General features: G+C 43.5%; 1 protein-coding gene across 1 annotated transcript in view; it reads left to right on the forward strand.

Annotated features, from left to right (window-relative positions):
- The first annotated feature begins 10,303 nt into the window (after positions 1–10,303).
- The window catches only part of LOC120940646 (leukocyte elastase inhibitor-like), a 33,406-nt gene continuing 28,686 nt past the window's right edge, over positions 10,304–15,023 (forward strand). The window contains exons 1-2 of the mRNA XM_040353624.1: positions 10,304–10,414; positions 13,895–14,070. Of these exons, the coding sequence (XP_040209558.1) occupies positions 13,903–14,070 (168 nt within the window). The 5' untranslated portion in view covers positions 10,304–10,414; positions 13,895–13,902. The remainder of the gene's footprint in view (positions 10,415–13,894; positions 14,071–15,023) is intronic.

The following is a 15,023-nucleotide window of genomic DNA, read 5'->3' on the forward strand; positions in this document are numbered from 1 at the left end:
GGGAGAGATATCTGCAGAATCCCCCCCGCTGTATTCTGGGAAACACACAGTTCCATGAACACAGCGGGGATCAGTGAAAATGTGTGGCACAACTTGCGCAGTAGGGAACCGGGGCAGTGAAGCAGTTTCCTCACCGAGGATGGCGGCAGAAGCAGCCGGCAGATGAGCGATTGCTCGTCTTCGGCTGCCGACATCGCAGGCACCCTGGACAGGTAAGTGTCCATTTATTAAAAGTCAGCAGCTAACGTATTTGTAGCTGCTGGCTTTTAATATCTTTTGTTTAGTTGGACCTCCGCTTTAAGTCCTGGAATACTATGATATCCCAGAGCAACCACTACACTCATGTAATCAATAGTACTTTTAGCTTTACCCCCTTGCCTACGTCAAGTATTTGGAATAAGAGGAGACAGCCACTCGTAAAGACCAGAAAGCACAAATTCATAGCATGCATTCCCCACTCTCCATTTTTAACCTAGATTGGAGCTTGGCGTCTATCAATTTTTTCCATATTTTCTGAAATTTTCAAGCTATTTATGTTTCCTTTACCCAAACCCCAAGGATAGGAGGGTTAGGTGGATTCCATTGAGAGGCTTTCAATTTACGTGCCAAAAAAAAAGCATTCTCATGGCCACTGCCTCATCATATACTGAACTATAGGAGTGTATATAACCGAGGAGACATGGACAAGGTCAGGAGTAGGTGAGATGACTTATATGGAATTTATTGTATCTATCACATCTTACCAATACCAATGCAGTTTTGGGCATCTCCAAAACAAATGAATAAAAGAGCCTGAACGTTTCACACATCTTGGACGTTCAGAATTCTCCCTTCTATCTACTCTATGCAGCAGCTGCAGGGTATGATGCACCCTGTACAAAATAAAAAGTTGGGTCATTCTACGTGTTGGAGATCGACACAAGTTGAACATTCTTCGTTATTTGGTCCCATAAACCCTCTAGATCAACATCCATCTCCCATTTTTGTTTACATGGAATCAGAAATTTAAGGAGCCGTTCAGATAGTAATGTCATATATACTTTTAGAGACATATTTTGCTAAACTATAGCATCATAATTTAACTTCTTGGGAATCCTGTCATTAACATTAAATGTATTATGCTGCAGATATAGTAATTAGCAGCAAACAATTGGAAGCAATGTAACACACTGGGATAGGTCCAAATTCTGGAATATGTATTCAGCCAAACTAAACGCCCATTTACTGTACAGTTGTACTGCTTACAGGGTCAATGAACTCCTAAAGACAGCATTCGAGTGGTCTGCTCCAGCTGTGTTTGAGTATAGAATGGTTAAAACACCCGTCAGTCTCTTTTTGCTGTCTGTGTCCCTCTGAGACTTCCTGGCCTGGAGGACACAACATAAAGTGAGAGGTAAAACTCTCCAAAATGAGGGTAAGGCCCACCTTTAGAAAAAAAATTACATGAACAAGGGGTCCCCACCAGAAGCTTTTTTTTCTCTACTCCTGTTCTGGAAACAGTTGTAAAAATGTATTTTCCATTTCTTCAAATACTTCACTCCTTACTCTATCAACATTTTTATAAAGAAAACAAATGTGGTCTGTAACAGCAATTGTAAGTCAATTCTTTATAAGAGAAATACAGCACTTCTGTTTCTGAACTTAATTTCCTGGCTGTTATGCCAAATCACTTGGTTATGAACTCGGAGCATGTATAGTGATGATGAAAAATAGGTAAAGTCAGGAGTTCTTATCTTCATGTTTGTTCCAGGTGTTTTGGCTCACAATACTAAAGCAAGACTATAGGCATAATAGCCCAGTAACCAGCACTTTAGAGGATGGCAATGGTTTCTTTCAAGACAGATTCCCTGTGATTAATAATTAATGACTACAGTTTTCTTGAAATATCATGGTTTCTACATCTTTGTAATAGTCCCCAAGTCAAATTTTTCTTATTCATAATTTTTTAATGCATAAATTATTACTATGCTTTTAAAACCTCAATTTTATATTCCATAATGTTAGCATTACAATCTTTTCAGGTTTTATTGCTGAAGCTTAATTTAAACAAGCTGAAGTTAGAAGCTAAAAAATAATAATAATAAAAGTCAACGCTTAGGAAAATTAAATACGGTTGCAGCCCCCCCTAAAAAAAGTTAGAAGCTGGTTGGTTTCTCTGCAGAATTGTGACAAATTTTGCCCGCTTTAGCTTTAGTAAATAAACCCCTCTGTGACTCCCAGGTTGTGTATACTGGCTTCGAAATACTGACATCAATTGTAGTGCAGCTTCTGTCTGTGATCTAGTAAGCAGGAGAAAGAAAATGGTGGCTCCCATCTAAGGAATCTACCATAAATAAATCTGTTGTGAGACAAAAGTATCTAAGAGAAATTCTGGCAATTTAAAACCAGATTTCAGAGTTGTAATTTTGAAATTTTCCACTGGCTGCAATAACATTACAGTTTATGGCTCAGAAGAGGGCAGGTACTGTTTAAAGCACTAACTACGCAAACACTGACTCATTTCTGTGATAATCTTTTGGCCTTTGAATGTTATGGTAAGGTAGTTAATAGAGATGAGCAAAACTTTGTTTCTTTTGCTATCGTGTTGCATTTTGCATAACTTGCTTCACATTTAATGAATAAAATGCTGCTTTTCTATTTCGCTTTTCTAGGAATTCCCTTACCTGCATGAAAGAATTGGCACATTTACGGATGTTCTGCATGAACTCTTGGTATGGCGAGAAAATCTGTAATATAAGTCAATGATAAAGAAAACCTTACATTCACTAGATGTTTTTATAGTAAAAAGAGCACCAAGGTATAATCAGTTTCAGCAAAACAGAAGAGGGCTTAGTAAAAGCCAGTTATTCAAAATCAGTCAATCCTACATGCATGAGGGTCCAGTCAAGACAAACACATGCAGCATTTTTTTATTGTGCTAAATTTGCACATAGACTTCGCATGTATATAAACCTACAGCGTTGTGTCCCTTTATAGAAAATGGAGGAGAAAAATTAACTTTTGTATGTTAACATAAGACCATTTTCTCTAATGTTTATTAAGGGACACTGCTTTGTCCCTTATATTGATTGTGTCTTGGATGGCTTGTTGCTGTTAGCCTTCCCAAAACGTACAACTAAATTGATATCACCTTCTGCCATGTTTTCTTATTTTATTACTGCTTGCTACAAGTGGCTATACAGCAGATCCATGTGTATAGCCAATAAAGGATGTAGAGCCCTTTTATATTTTCCTCCGTGACCAATCCTCATGTAGATGGTGATATACCTACATATATATGAATATATGGTGCCATATCCCTCCAATTAATATTAGAATTTTTATCCCTTGAATCTCTACATCAATTGTATGAAAATTATATTAATTAAAAGTGTTTTTATGTAAGGGTCAATTAATAAAAATTCTGGCACAGGTTATTGTACTTTCAAAATTAATGATATCTTCCAATTGGCATGTATTGAGAGATTCTGTGTGCAGTGTTAAAAAATGCAGAAAACTAGGCTATTTGAGCTAAAATTAACACCTTATGAGACATAAAGCCTTCTAAAAAACTGAATGCCTTGACTATCATAAGTACTCCTCCACGTTGAACAATTACACATTGTGTAGTACTACATCCTACAATTAAAATTAATTTATTTGGGATTTTTTGTCACTGATATACACAAATTAGTATATACAAAGTATTCAGAATCATTTGCAAATATAAACCTTAGAAATTTGCAATTAAATGTCTCCAGATTTCAATTGGTTGAATGGAACCCAGTGGTGTGCAATAAGTGTCATATGATGTTATATGGTTCTGAAAGGCATCAAAGGTTTTGAAAACATACAGCATATAACATTTGGCATCATGAAGAGCAAAAAGATAAAAAAAAAGCTCAAACATATCCAGGGTGAAGGCTAAACCAGTTAAAGGAAAGTCTCACCATAATTGTTTTTCCCATATCTTGTCCACTAGGGTACAAGGTGCGTATAGCATTTTGCCCTGTTTCTGTAGCCACTGTGAATTTAGTTGGCGTGGTCAACAGCACACACCCCCTCCTTCACCACTGTCTGACCACACTGCTCTGTAGGAAACAAACCTCTAATGAGAGCTAAATAACAGCAAGCAGAGGGGCAATGACAGAGTTTCTCTGGCAGCATTCTAGACACAAACCACCATATAGTATAGCAGATTAGCAGCTAAGCAGGTCTTCTCTGTGTAACTTGATCTCATGTCTACTCCATCACTGCCTCCCTTAGGCTATCCCTCTCTGTCCACCACCGCTTTGCGTCGTGGTTCAGCACCTTCAAGATCTAGCAACCTCCTTCCTCCTGGTGAAAGCTGAAAAAAAGCCTCTTAGCCTGGGAAAATCATGTCTGGTGGAAGAACCAGTATGGTGCTGTGTCTAATACAGCCACCCCCTGCAGGTGGAAAGCTCCTGCTCTCTACACCCCTGCACATGAATATAGTGCTCTCTACTAATCTGATTCATTTTCAGTCTGGCTAATCACTGGCAAGAGGGAAGGGGCACAAAGAATACAGGACCTTTTAAACTGGTACTGGGCTTGGGGGTTGAGAATGAAAACGAGGCAGTGGCCTCAGTGCTGGTTGTAGCTTACCCATTTGAGTGCCCATAAACCAATAATTTATACAGTTCATTATATTGCCAAATAACAACATGGATCTGAATGGTACCAAGTGCTACATGCACTTGGCACCCTGGGGGATTAAACAAGGATATTCAAATTCTGGTGACATTTCTGCTTTAAGAAAGTGCACTATGAAAAATGAGTGGCCAGATGTGAAGGATGATTGTCAAAGAATCAACCAAAAGGCTAAAGATAACTCTGAAGGAGTTGTCAAGACCCACAGCTGAGCGAGTAGAAACTGGCTAGTATAACTATAACCCATATGCTCAACAAAGCTTAGATTTATGGAACATTTTCAAGAAGTAAGCTATTGCAAAGACAATAAATAAATAAATAAAAATTACAGCGAGTCCACGCAGGAAGGGTAAGTAGCAGTTCCCCTGATTTGGCAGGGGGACATAGCTGGGCATTTCTGGGAGATGGATTAGGGGGTTTCCAACCTACCTTCTTCTCTTCCTTCCTTCCCTCCTCCCTGTGCTTACCTAGGCTGGCTGCGTCTACGGGGGTCCATCTGGGGGGCCACCATCTGCTGGTGGGGACTGCACTGTGCAGGGTCCGCTCTCCTGGGGGTGCTATTGCTGCCTGTGTGGGGGGACCTCTGTGCGGGGGCCACGGGTGCTGCTAAGATGTGTGTGTTGTGTTTTTGTTTACATGCGGCTGGCGAACATTTTGGTGGCGCCGGCCGATGTATTGTGTTTTATCTCTCCTCGGTGGCCATTTTCTTGTAGCGCTTTTTCTACTGAGGCGGGAGTTTGGCCTCTAGTATTGGTCAGTACCGCGCGAACAGCCGGTACACACGCTGCGCAGCGGCAGAGTCACACGGGCGGCTGTGGAGAGAGCACCTCAGGTGGGAGACAGGCGGCAGCTGTTGGCAGTGACCGGCTCGGGTGGTGAGTCCTCTGGGGGGCCCCTCGTTCTCTGTGCAGCTAGGAGGGTGGGCTGTGTGTGTTGCGTATGTCCCTGTGGGTGTCAGACACGTGGGACAGCATGGCGTCGAAAGCAGACGCCTCTTCCCCTGGAATCCCTGAGTTAGCAACTGGTGCCCCTGCACCTGAGGTATCTGTGGACGCTATGTCGGCAGAACCAGAGGCTTCTGACCGTGAGCGTTTGGACAGTAAGGATGACTCCGGGTTGGCGCGTGACAAGCAACTTGTAGGAGCACTTATCCCCCGCAGTGCGAGATACTCTTAAGATGGAGGATACAGCAGAGGCGACAGATGTCGGTACCTTTCATATTCCGTAAGCCGACCCGCACTGCTAAGGTGTTTCCTTGTGTAGCCTATTTAGATAAGCTTTTATACAAGGAGTAGACCGCAGAAGGTTTTTTTTGGCCCCAAAAAGTTTGGCGGTCCGTTACCCTTTTGAGGAGAGTTTAAAGGACGCTGCGGACAAAAAGGCCGAGTCAGTGGCCCGCTCCCTTTACACAGTGGTGGGTTCAGCAGTGCACCTGGCTATTGCCGGGGCCCTGGTGTCTCAGACACTTAATGAATGGGCTAAATTGTTGCACCAAGGGTTAAAAGAGCGTCAGGCTCCCACGGAGTGTGTGGCCCTGGCCGACCGATTGGTACAGGGCCTTAAGTTTGTCTGTGAAGTCAGCTTTGGATACGATTCCTTTGCTGTCCAGAGCTTCAGTCTATGTGGTGGTATTACGCCACCTGATCTGGCTAAAGTGTTGGTCCGTGGACCAATCTTCTAAGAAGGCCCTGATTGTTTTGCCTTTTAAGGGCAACAGGCTTCTCGGAGCCTCCCTGGATGACATTATAAAGGATGCCACAGCAGGTAAGAGCACTCTGCTCCCGCAATCCAAAAAGGGTAAGGAGCCACGCCGTAGGCAAGGGCCCTCCTTCACTGCGCACAAGCGTTTTTTTCATCTACCCGGTGCTGCATGTAAACGCTCCCAGGCTGATAAAGCGTTTCGTAAGCCCAATAAACCTGCGGACAAATCTGCGTCCGCATGAAGGTCTGCCCCCGCCCGACGCTCGGGTGGGGGGCCGTCAGCACAGATTGTGGCTTGGTGGATGTCTCGGCTTTCCGACTAATGGGTTTGTGAGGTAGTTTCTTCAGGGTACAAGATAGAGTTCCTCTCTTGCCCCCTAAACAGATTTTTCCCCTCCAACCTCCAGCTTCCCCCGACCCATCCGGAAGCCCTGTTTGGGGCAGTTCAGGAACTGCTGGGACACGGGGTGAGCATACTTGCATGTCTCCGTGTGCACCAGGCATCAGTTTTTTTACGCTTTGCGGTCGGGGAGGATCACTATCAATTTGTGGCTTTCCCTTTTGGCCTGGCGTTGGCACCAAGAGTTCTGGCCCTGTTGAGACAGCATGACATTGCTATCGTGGGCTACTTGGACGACCTGCTTCTAAGACCCGCTTCTGTATGCAAGTCCTGGGTCTCATGGTTGCCTCCTTTGAGGTGGTCACCGTATGCTCAATTCCACACTTGAGTATTGCAGAGGGAAATTCTGTCCAGATGGGACAAGCGCCCATCATCCCTGGATTGTCAAATCCGGGTGAGCCACCTGGCCAGGCCCTTTCTAGTTTGGTGGCTGACATCACCGGCACTTCTGTCCGGGAAGTCGTTCCTTCCTTTCCACTGGACGGTGATCACGATGGACGCCAGCCTTGCCGGTTGGGGGGGGAGTCTGGGGGGTTCAGTCGGCCCAGGGTCGCTGGACTCCGGAAGAATCCAGCCTCGCTGATGTCTTGGAACTTCGGGCAATCAGGCTTTCCCTCTCCGCGTGGTCTCGAGGCTACATGGGCAACCAGTCGGACAACGCCACGGCAGTGGCGTATGTCAACCATCAAGGAGGAACAAGAAGCTCGGCTGCTGCGTCAGAGGTCGCTCACATCCTGAGGCGGGCAGAGCGGAGTGTACCGGCTCTATCGCCGTATACATTCCGGGCATGGCAAACTGGCAAGCAGACTACCTGAGTCGCCAGATGCTGGACCAGGGAAAATGGTCCCTGCACCTGGATGTGTTTCAACTCCTGTGCCTGAGATGGGGCACACCAGGCGTGGATCTACTGGCTTCTTGACTCAATCGGAAGGTGTTGAGGTTTGTGGGCCAGGTCAAAAGACCCCTGGGCGGACGCAACAGATGCATTGGTGGCGCCATGGGGCCAGTATCGGCTAATCTATGCCTTCCCTCCCCTGAAGCTTCTTCCTCTTCTGCTTCGCAAAGTGGAGGCCGAGGGGATTCCAATGATCCTAATTGCTCCGGATTGGCCTCGGCGTCCCTGGTACGCCGACCTAGTATGTCTAGTAGCAGACATTCCTTGGCGTCTACCGCTGCGAGAGGACCTGCTGTCGCAAGGTCCCATACTTCATCCTGCTTTATAGTCGCTGGCTGTTGAAGGCAAGGTGTTAAGAGACTGGGGCCTGTCGGCTTCGGTGATTTCTACCATGCTGAGGGCACGGAAGACGTCCTCTAGGAAGATTTACCATCGCACTTGGAAGGCCTACATAACCATGTGTGAGGTTTTTGCAGCGTGGGGTGGACCAAAAGCTTGCCTTAAGTACGATTAAGGGGCAGATTTCTGCCCTGGCTGTCTTCTTTCAACGACCCTTGGCGGCTCACTCTCTGGTGAGTTTGTTTGTGCAGGGGGTTCGGCATGTGGCCCCTCCGGTCCATCCTTCACTACCTCCGTTTGAATCTGGTCTTCTCAGTGCTTCAGAACTCACCGTTTGAGAATATTAGGGAGATTCCCTTGTTGACACTTTCTCAGAAAGTAGCCTTTTTGGTGGCGGTTACATCGGTTAGACGGGTTTCTGAGCTGGCGGCCTTGTCCGGCAAGGCTCCATATCTGATCTTCCATAAAGATAAGGTGGTGCTGCGTCTGCAGCCTTAATTTTTTCCTAAGGTCGTCTCGGCTTTCCATCCCAATGAGGACATTGTACTTCCATCTTTGTGTCCTCATCCATCGCACCCTAAGGAGGCCGCGTTGCATTCCTTGGACGCTGTCCAAGCTCTGCAAGTGTAATTGTCTGCTACTGCTCCGTTCCAGAGGTCGGACTCACTGTTTGTTTTGGTAGCTGGCCCTAAGAAGGGCCTGGCAATCTCGTCGACCACCATCTCTAGGTGGATCAGACAGATCGTTATTCAGGCTTATGCCATAAAGGGGCGGGCATTCCCCTTTCCTGTCACGGCGCATTCGACCAGGGCAATAGGTGCCTCGTGGGCTTTCCGATATCAGGCGTCTGTTTCCCAAGTGTGTCGTCCGTTCACACCTTCACTAAATTTTACAAGGTTGATGTGAGTGCATCTTGGATGCTTCCTTTGGCCGCAAGGTTTGGCAGGCGGCCGTTTAAAGGTTGCAACTACTCCGTTGAGAAGCTCTTTTTTTGGGGTGAAGTTTGCATTAATGCTGTTTGTCCCACCCCTCGTTTTTTTACACTGCTTGGGGACGTCCCACAAGTCAAGAATGATGCTGTGTCCGTCCATGAATGGAAGAGAAAATAGTACTCACCGTAAAATCCTTTTCTCTGAGTTCATGGACGGACACAGCACCCACCCCTCCTTTTTCTATGTTTGTACTGCTTTTTAAAGAAATGAGCTGCAAGATGCAGGGAGAGGAGTTGTACCCAGAGGGACCGCCCCCTCTGGGTACAGGGCAGTACTGTACAGTGATTGATGTGATTAACACTTCTAACAAGTTTCTGCCTAGTCCACTCCTGGTTGAAGGCTAATACCCACAAGTCAAGGATGATGCTGGGAGTACAAAAATCCTATTTTTTGTTAAACTGCAATTTATTACATTTTTGTTCTTTGGAACACATTAAGGGTGTGTTCAGGTAAATGGTAAACTGTATCTTGCTTTCGCTTCCTGAATGATCAAACTTTACTTACAAATGGTAAACTTGAATTATGTTTTCATGGAATTATTCAAACAGCAGTGTTATTTACAAGTCAAACAATAGCCAATGCAGGGACACATCACTCTGAATTTCCTGACTGCCATGGTCTTGGTGCCATCCCGTACCCCTGATTTGTATAAACAATGGCTCTACAAAGAAGAACTGAGTATGTGATTTTAGCACCTAGGGAAGTTTGAAAAACTGGTGGCCCACAAAAGAAAAATGTGGTGGTGTAGTGAAGTACTGTATATGTTATGATTCTGTGTGTATGTACACATTCCCATGTATCAAGCAAGGAAAGTTTGTGGAAAAAAAACTTCCTTGAGCTGATAAAGGGGTCTTAGTAGGAGAGATGGGTTTTCAGGGGCCATGTGTTGCTGATAGAAAGATAAGACGGGCAGAAGAGCAAGCACTTACTGGGCGCCACACTGATGAAGAGGCTTGATAGGGGACTGGAGAGCAGCATTTGCTGTTACATCTAATATATGAGGACAGATGGATCACAGGCAGTCCAGCAGGATCCAGGTCATTTGTCAGCTACCTCTGTAACACAAGAATGATACCAGCTTTATAAAAAGTGAAGGGGTTAAGTGTCAGCCTATAGTGGCAGTAGGACTCCGTAACCATCTTGTTTTGAAAGTGCCATTTAATACTAATCTTTTATAGTCCTTTTTCTTTTTTTTTTGCATTCATAAATGTCCTTAAATTTCATACCGCTACATAATTTGTATTTTCACTTAAGAAATCCTATGCACTGTAAATGTCTCTCTCTAGCTGAAATCCCTCCCCTTTCTGCTTTCTCCTCTTACGCTGTCTTGTTAGTTTCACAATCAGTGGGAAAAAGCTGCAGCAACATCCCGTCACCGCCCAGCTCTGTGAAATATACAGCTGAAAGCTTTTCAGAAGCCTGGAAAAAATACAAAGGGTAAGGCATCTCGGTTTCAAATTTTGTTTGCAAAAAGTGTCAAAGCAGGCTAGAACAAAGTATTATTTATATGACTGCCTAACATGGAACGTCACCCAAAAAGGCTTTCTTTCATTTTTGAATGAATTGATTTTGATCTCTCGGTTAGTGCTCATCCTAACCACACAGCATAGCAGTAAAAAAATGTAATGTTTGCTTAAGAACCGGAATGGGATCGACATATTGTTGCTTCAAACCGCATGTATGTGCAATTTTTGTTTTCAGGTTTATATTTTGTATGGCCCCATATAGAAATGCACCATGCCACAACATATGGCTTCGATTGTATACTTCTGTGGTACTGAAATGTAAGGCAAAGTTGCTTTGTGAGCCCTACACTTGTGAGTAAGAGGCCATTATATGTAGTATTCTTTTTGTTGCTGACCAGATCACCAGAAATAATGTGCCTATTAATATACTGCAGTTCAACATATATTCACACGTAGCAATAAGGCCTCTTTTACATGAACCTAGCTGCTGACCTGTGATTCATGGTGGGTTATGTTGTCAGCTGTAGCTTGCCCACTATTACCAGGAAATCAGAAAGAGATATGCCACCTCCCACATGCTTGTTCAAAGAGGGATTTCCCACTGACACTCCTCTTCACTAAGCCACAATGAGGTCCAATGTACGCAGTTGCAGTATGGCACCATTCACCTCTATGGGGCACGGTGGTGGGCTGTATCACCTGCTGATTTGCTGAACACAACATGCTCTATTTTTTCTTTTTTTGCAGCACCACGTAGTACAGGTTTAAAGACGCAGCAATGCATATGGGGCTGTTCAGCAGCCTGAGTTTGTCAGGAGGCTAAGGCAAGTTAAAAATGCGCCTCAACCTCCTGTTTTTTCCGCACTGACAATGCCCATGTAAAGTGGGCCTATGTTGTTTTTGTCACGTAGCAGGTAGGAGTCTGATATGACGGGGTCGGCCTCCCTTGTATCTCCTACCCAAGCCCCACTGAAGGTGGAACAGATGGTGGTTAGGGACAGGAGGAACACGAGTGCCAGGGAACATTGCTTGCAGAATTTGTGGGAGCAGGTAAGGAGCTGGGATGAAGCTCAGAAGATGGCTGGTTTTAAAGAGGAACTCCAATCCACTGGCAGGTTAGGGACACACTCCTGCTCGTGCACGCCATTCATCGCGCATGCGCACTGGCGTTCCGAAAGTCCGTTGTTGTCCGGGAAAGCGTGCACGTGTACGCACCAAGTGTGAATTAGCAGTTTTCTTACAGTTTTATTGCCTAATTTCAGAAAATATTGCTGTCTGGCTGTTATGTGGATCTTCTGGTTTACATACTTTAACCACTTACAGACCAGAAGATTAGCCTGCTTAATGACCAGGCCATTTTTTGTGATACGGCACTGCAACGCTTTAACTGACAATTGTCAGTCGTGCGATGCTGTACCCAAACAAAATTGGTGTCCTTTTTCCCCCCCCCCCACAAATCAAGCTTTCTTTTGGTGGTATTTGATCACCTCTGCAGGTTCTATTTTTTGCGCTATAAACAAAAAAAAAGTGACAATTTTGAAAAAATCTATTTTTTTTACCTTTTTTCTGTAATAAATATCCCCCAAAAATGTTTTTATAAATTGAATTTCTTCATCGGTTTTGGCCAATATATATTCTTCTACATATTTTTGGTAAAAAAAATAGTAATAAGCGTATATTGATTGGTTTGCTCAAAAGTTATAGCGTCTACAAACCATGGGATAGATTTATGCCATTTTTTTAATAGTAATGGCAGTGACCAGCGATTTTTTTTTTTTTTTTTTTTTAAGCGGTACTGCGATATTGTGGCGGACAGATCAGACACTTTTGACACATTTTTGGGACCACTGACTTTTATACAGCGAGCAGTGCTATAAAAATGCACTGGTTACTGTATAAATGTCACTGGCAGGGAAGGGGTTAACACTAGGGGGCGATTAAATGTGTTCCCTCGTTTGTGTTTCTAACTGTATGGGGATCGAACTGACTAGAGGAGGAGCTATATCGTTGTTCCTAGCTAGTAGGAGCAGACGATCTGCCTCTCCTCTCCTCAGAGAACAGGAATTTGTGTGTTTACACACACACACACACACACACACACAAATCCCAGTTCTGGCTCTCATGCCTGTTCGGTGGTCATCGTGACCGCTGGACACACGCATCGGCTCCCCCGCCGTGCAGCGGGCGTATGCTTGCTATAGACATTTAAAGGGCCAATGTACAGCTACGACTATTCGCGTACATTGCCTGACAGTCAGGCAACTAGCATTTTCAGAATTAACTGTCGGCACTAGTTGCTTCCATGATCCTCTCATGACAAGCTTTTTTTAAGGTAAATTCATACAAGAGTTTTTAGTGTATGTGGCCCCCCTAATGATGGAAAGCATTTAAGCATTTCTCATCATGCAGATATTTTGAAACTATTTCAGTTGGCTTTATTTTCAAGATATGTCAGCTTACAGTGCTGAGAGATTGGATTTTTGGGGCCGATAGATTTTCTACCCTAAGGGCCACCATACACGCTGCCTGTAAACCTTAAAGCGGTAGTAAACCCTCCAGTACTATCCAAACTATTTACATATTCTTAAAGACCTTGTATTTCTACATCGATTGATCCCTATATAATAAATCTCATTACTAGTCTTACTGTATTAAGAGTCATTTCTGCAGTAACCCGCGCCATATCTGTTGTGGTCTTCCGCGTTTTATACAGTGATAATTTCCGCCCACAGTTCCTTCCTGTTTTAGAAATCCTGCACGTGCACACTGCGGTCACATTTTTTTAAGCCTCTTGTACTGTGTGACGTTTAGGTCACGTGATGACCATCATGCCCTAGGTGGGAAATGTGGCCGAAGCATCGCAGGATGTTGGGGGCTAACGTCTACATGAGGAAATGACGCAGCCCTGACATGAACAAATAATTTTTCCGCCAGAGGCTCAGCTTGCCCGATTAAACGGGGATCCGGCGCATGCGCGGTACACGTCCCCACTCGAGAATACAGCGATAAGTAAAGTATACAGGTAAAAAAGAAAGTCTACTTGCAAACTATTTAAAATAATGACATGAACTAATACATATAAAGTGACATTTTTGACTATACAACCGCTTTAACGCTAACCCTCTCTGTAAGCTTAACAGTAACCCTAACTTTAAGTAAGCACAACCCTTTCATAATCGAATATCAGCATCAGAACCCTCACCATAATAATAAAGTACTCGTATATTTCCTAGATCAGTCCTTACTCTTTCCTCCTGGCTTGGTTATTTAAGTAAATTACAGCCTTACCAAATACCGTAATTGCAAATATGACAGAGGTTAACTAACGTAGTTACTCTTTATTACTTAAAGGCTAAAAAATTATTTTGACCGGATTCCACAAATGGTATTTAGTACATTTGAGATAACGGATAATACATAAACTAATCATAATGCTATATTGTCTTTACAGGAACCAAAATGGATGCACTGACTTCTGCGAACACTACCTTTTCACTTGATTTATTCAGAAAATTAAGTGAATGTAACCCCACAGGGAATATTTTCTTCTCTCCATTAAGTATCTCAGCTGCATTGGCCATGATTTCCATAGGAGCTAAAGGTAAAACAGCCGAACAAGTATTAAAGGTTAGTATTAACATCCTGATTAAGAATAACAGAAGTTAATTTATGTAATGGCATTCATTTATACTGTATGAAATCTCAAACTATGCTAAATGTTTTAAAGCAGGGATATACAATTAGTGGACCTCCAGCTGTTGCAAAACTACAAGTCCCATCATGCCTCTCCCTTTGGGTGTCACGCTTGTGGCTGTCAGTCTTGCTATGCCTCATGGGACTTGTAGTTCTACAACAGCTGGAGGTCCGCTAATAGCATATCCCTGTTTTAGAGGTTATTTATAATAACAATCACATGTTGCACTAACCCCAACCACAAAATGATGTGAAAAAAATTCAAATTAATCATAAAACAATCCACAAGTCCAATGTGAAAAAATCCAAGTTAAAAAGGACAAGTGAAGAGTGATCCAGAAAATGTGATGTGGAAGATATCCTCCATGGTAACAATTAAATGAAAAAGGTGCTTTGAAAGAAGATGTCACAAAGTCCTACGCCTAATAGTATCCTCAAAGGCTTAACTCTCGATCACAGGATCATATGCATTCATACCAAAAGATAAAAGTTCTACATAGTGTGTACCAATAAAACATTTTTTTTTAAATATTAAAAGTATAACCTTCACATTTAAAAAAGAATAAATTGGCATTCAATACATAAATTCTGGCCGATAGGCAAAATGGCTGCGCGTAAACATCCAGCAACACAATGACGTCACGGCAGGCTCAACCCCAATGCGTTTTGTCACACCTGACATCTTTCGGAGCATCTGATAAGGCTATTCGATAAGCCTTTCTGGATACTATTAGGTGTGCCATCTACTTATAAAGCATGTTCATTTAATTGTTACCATGGGGATATTGTCCATATTACATTTTCTGGATCACTCTTCACTTAGTCAACTTGGATTTTTTTTTTACATTGGACTTGAATTGTTTGTCTTTATAATTATTATTTGGTTA

Source organism: Rana temporaria, chromosome 5, assembly GCF_905171775.1.
Source record: "Rana temporaria chromosome 5, aRanTem1.1, whole genome shotgun sequence".
NCBI classification, from domain to species: Eukaryota; Metazoa; Chordata; class Amphibia; order Anura; family Ranidae; genus Rana; species Rana temporaria.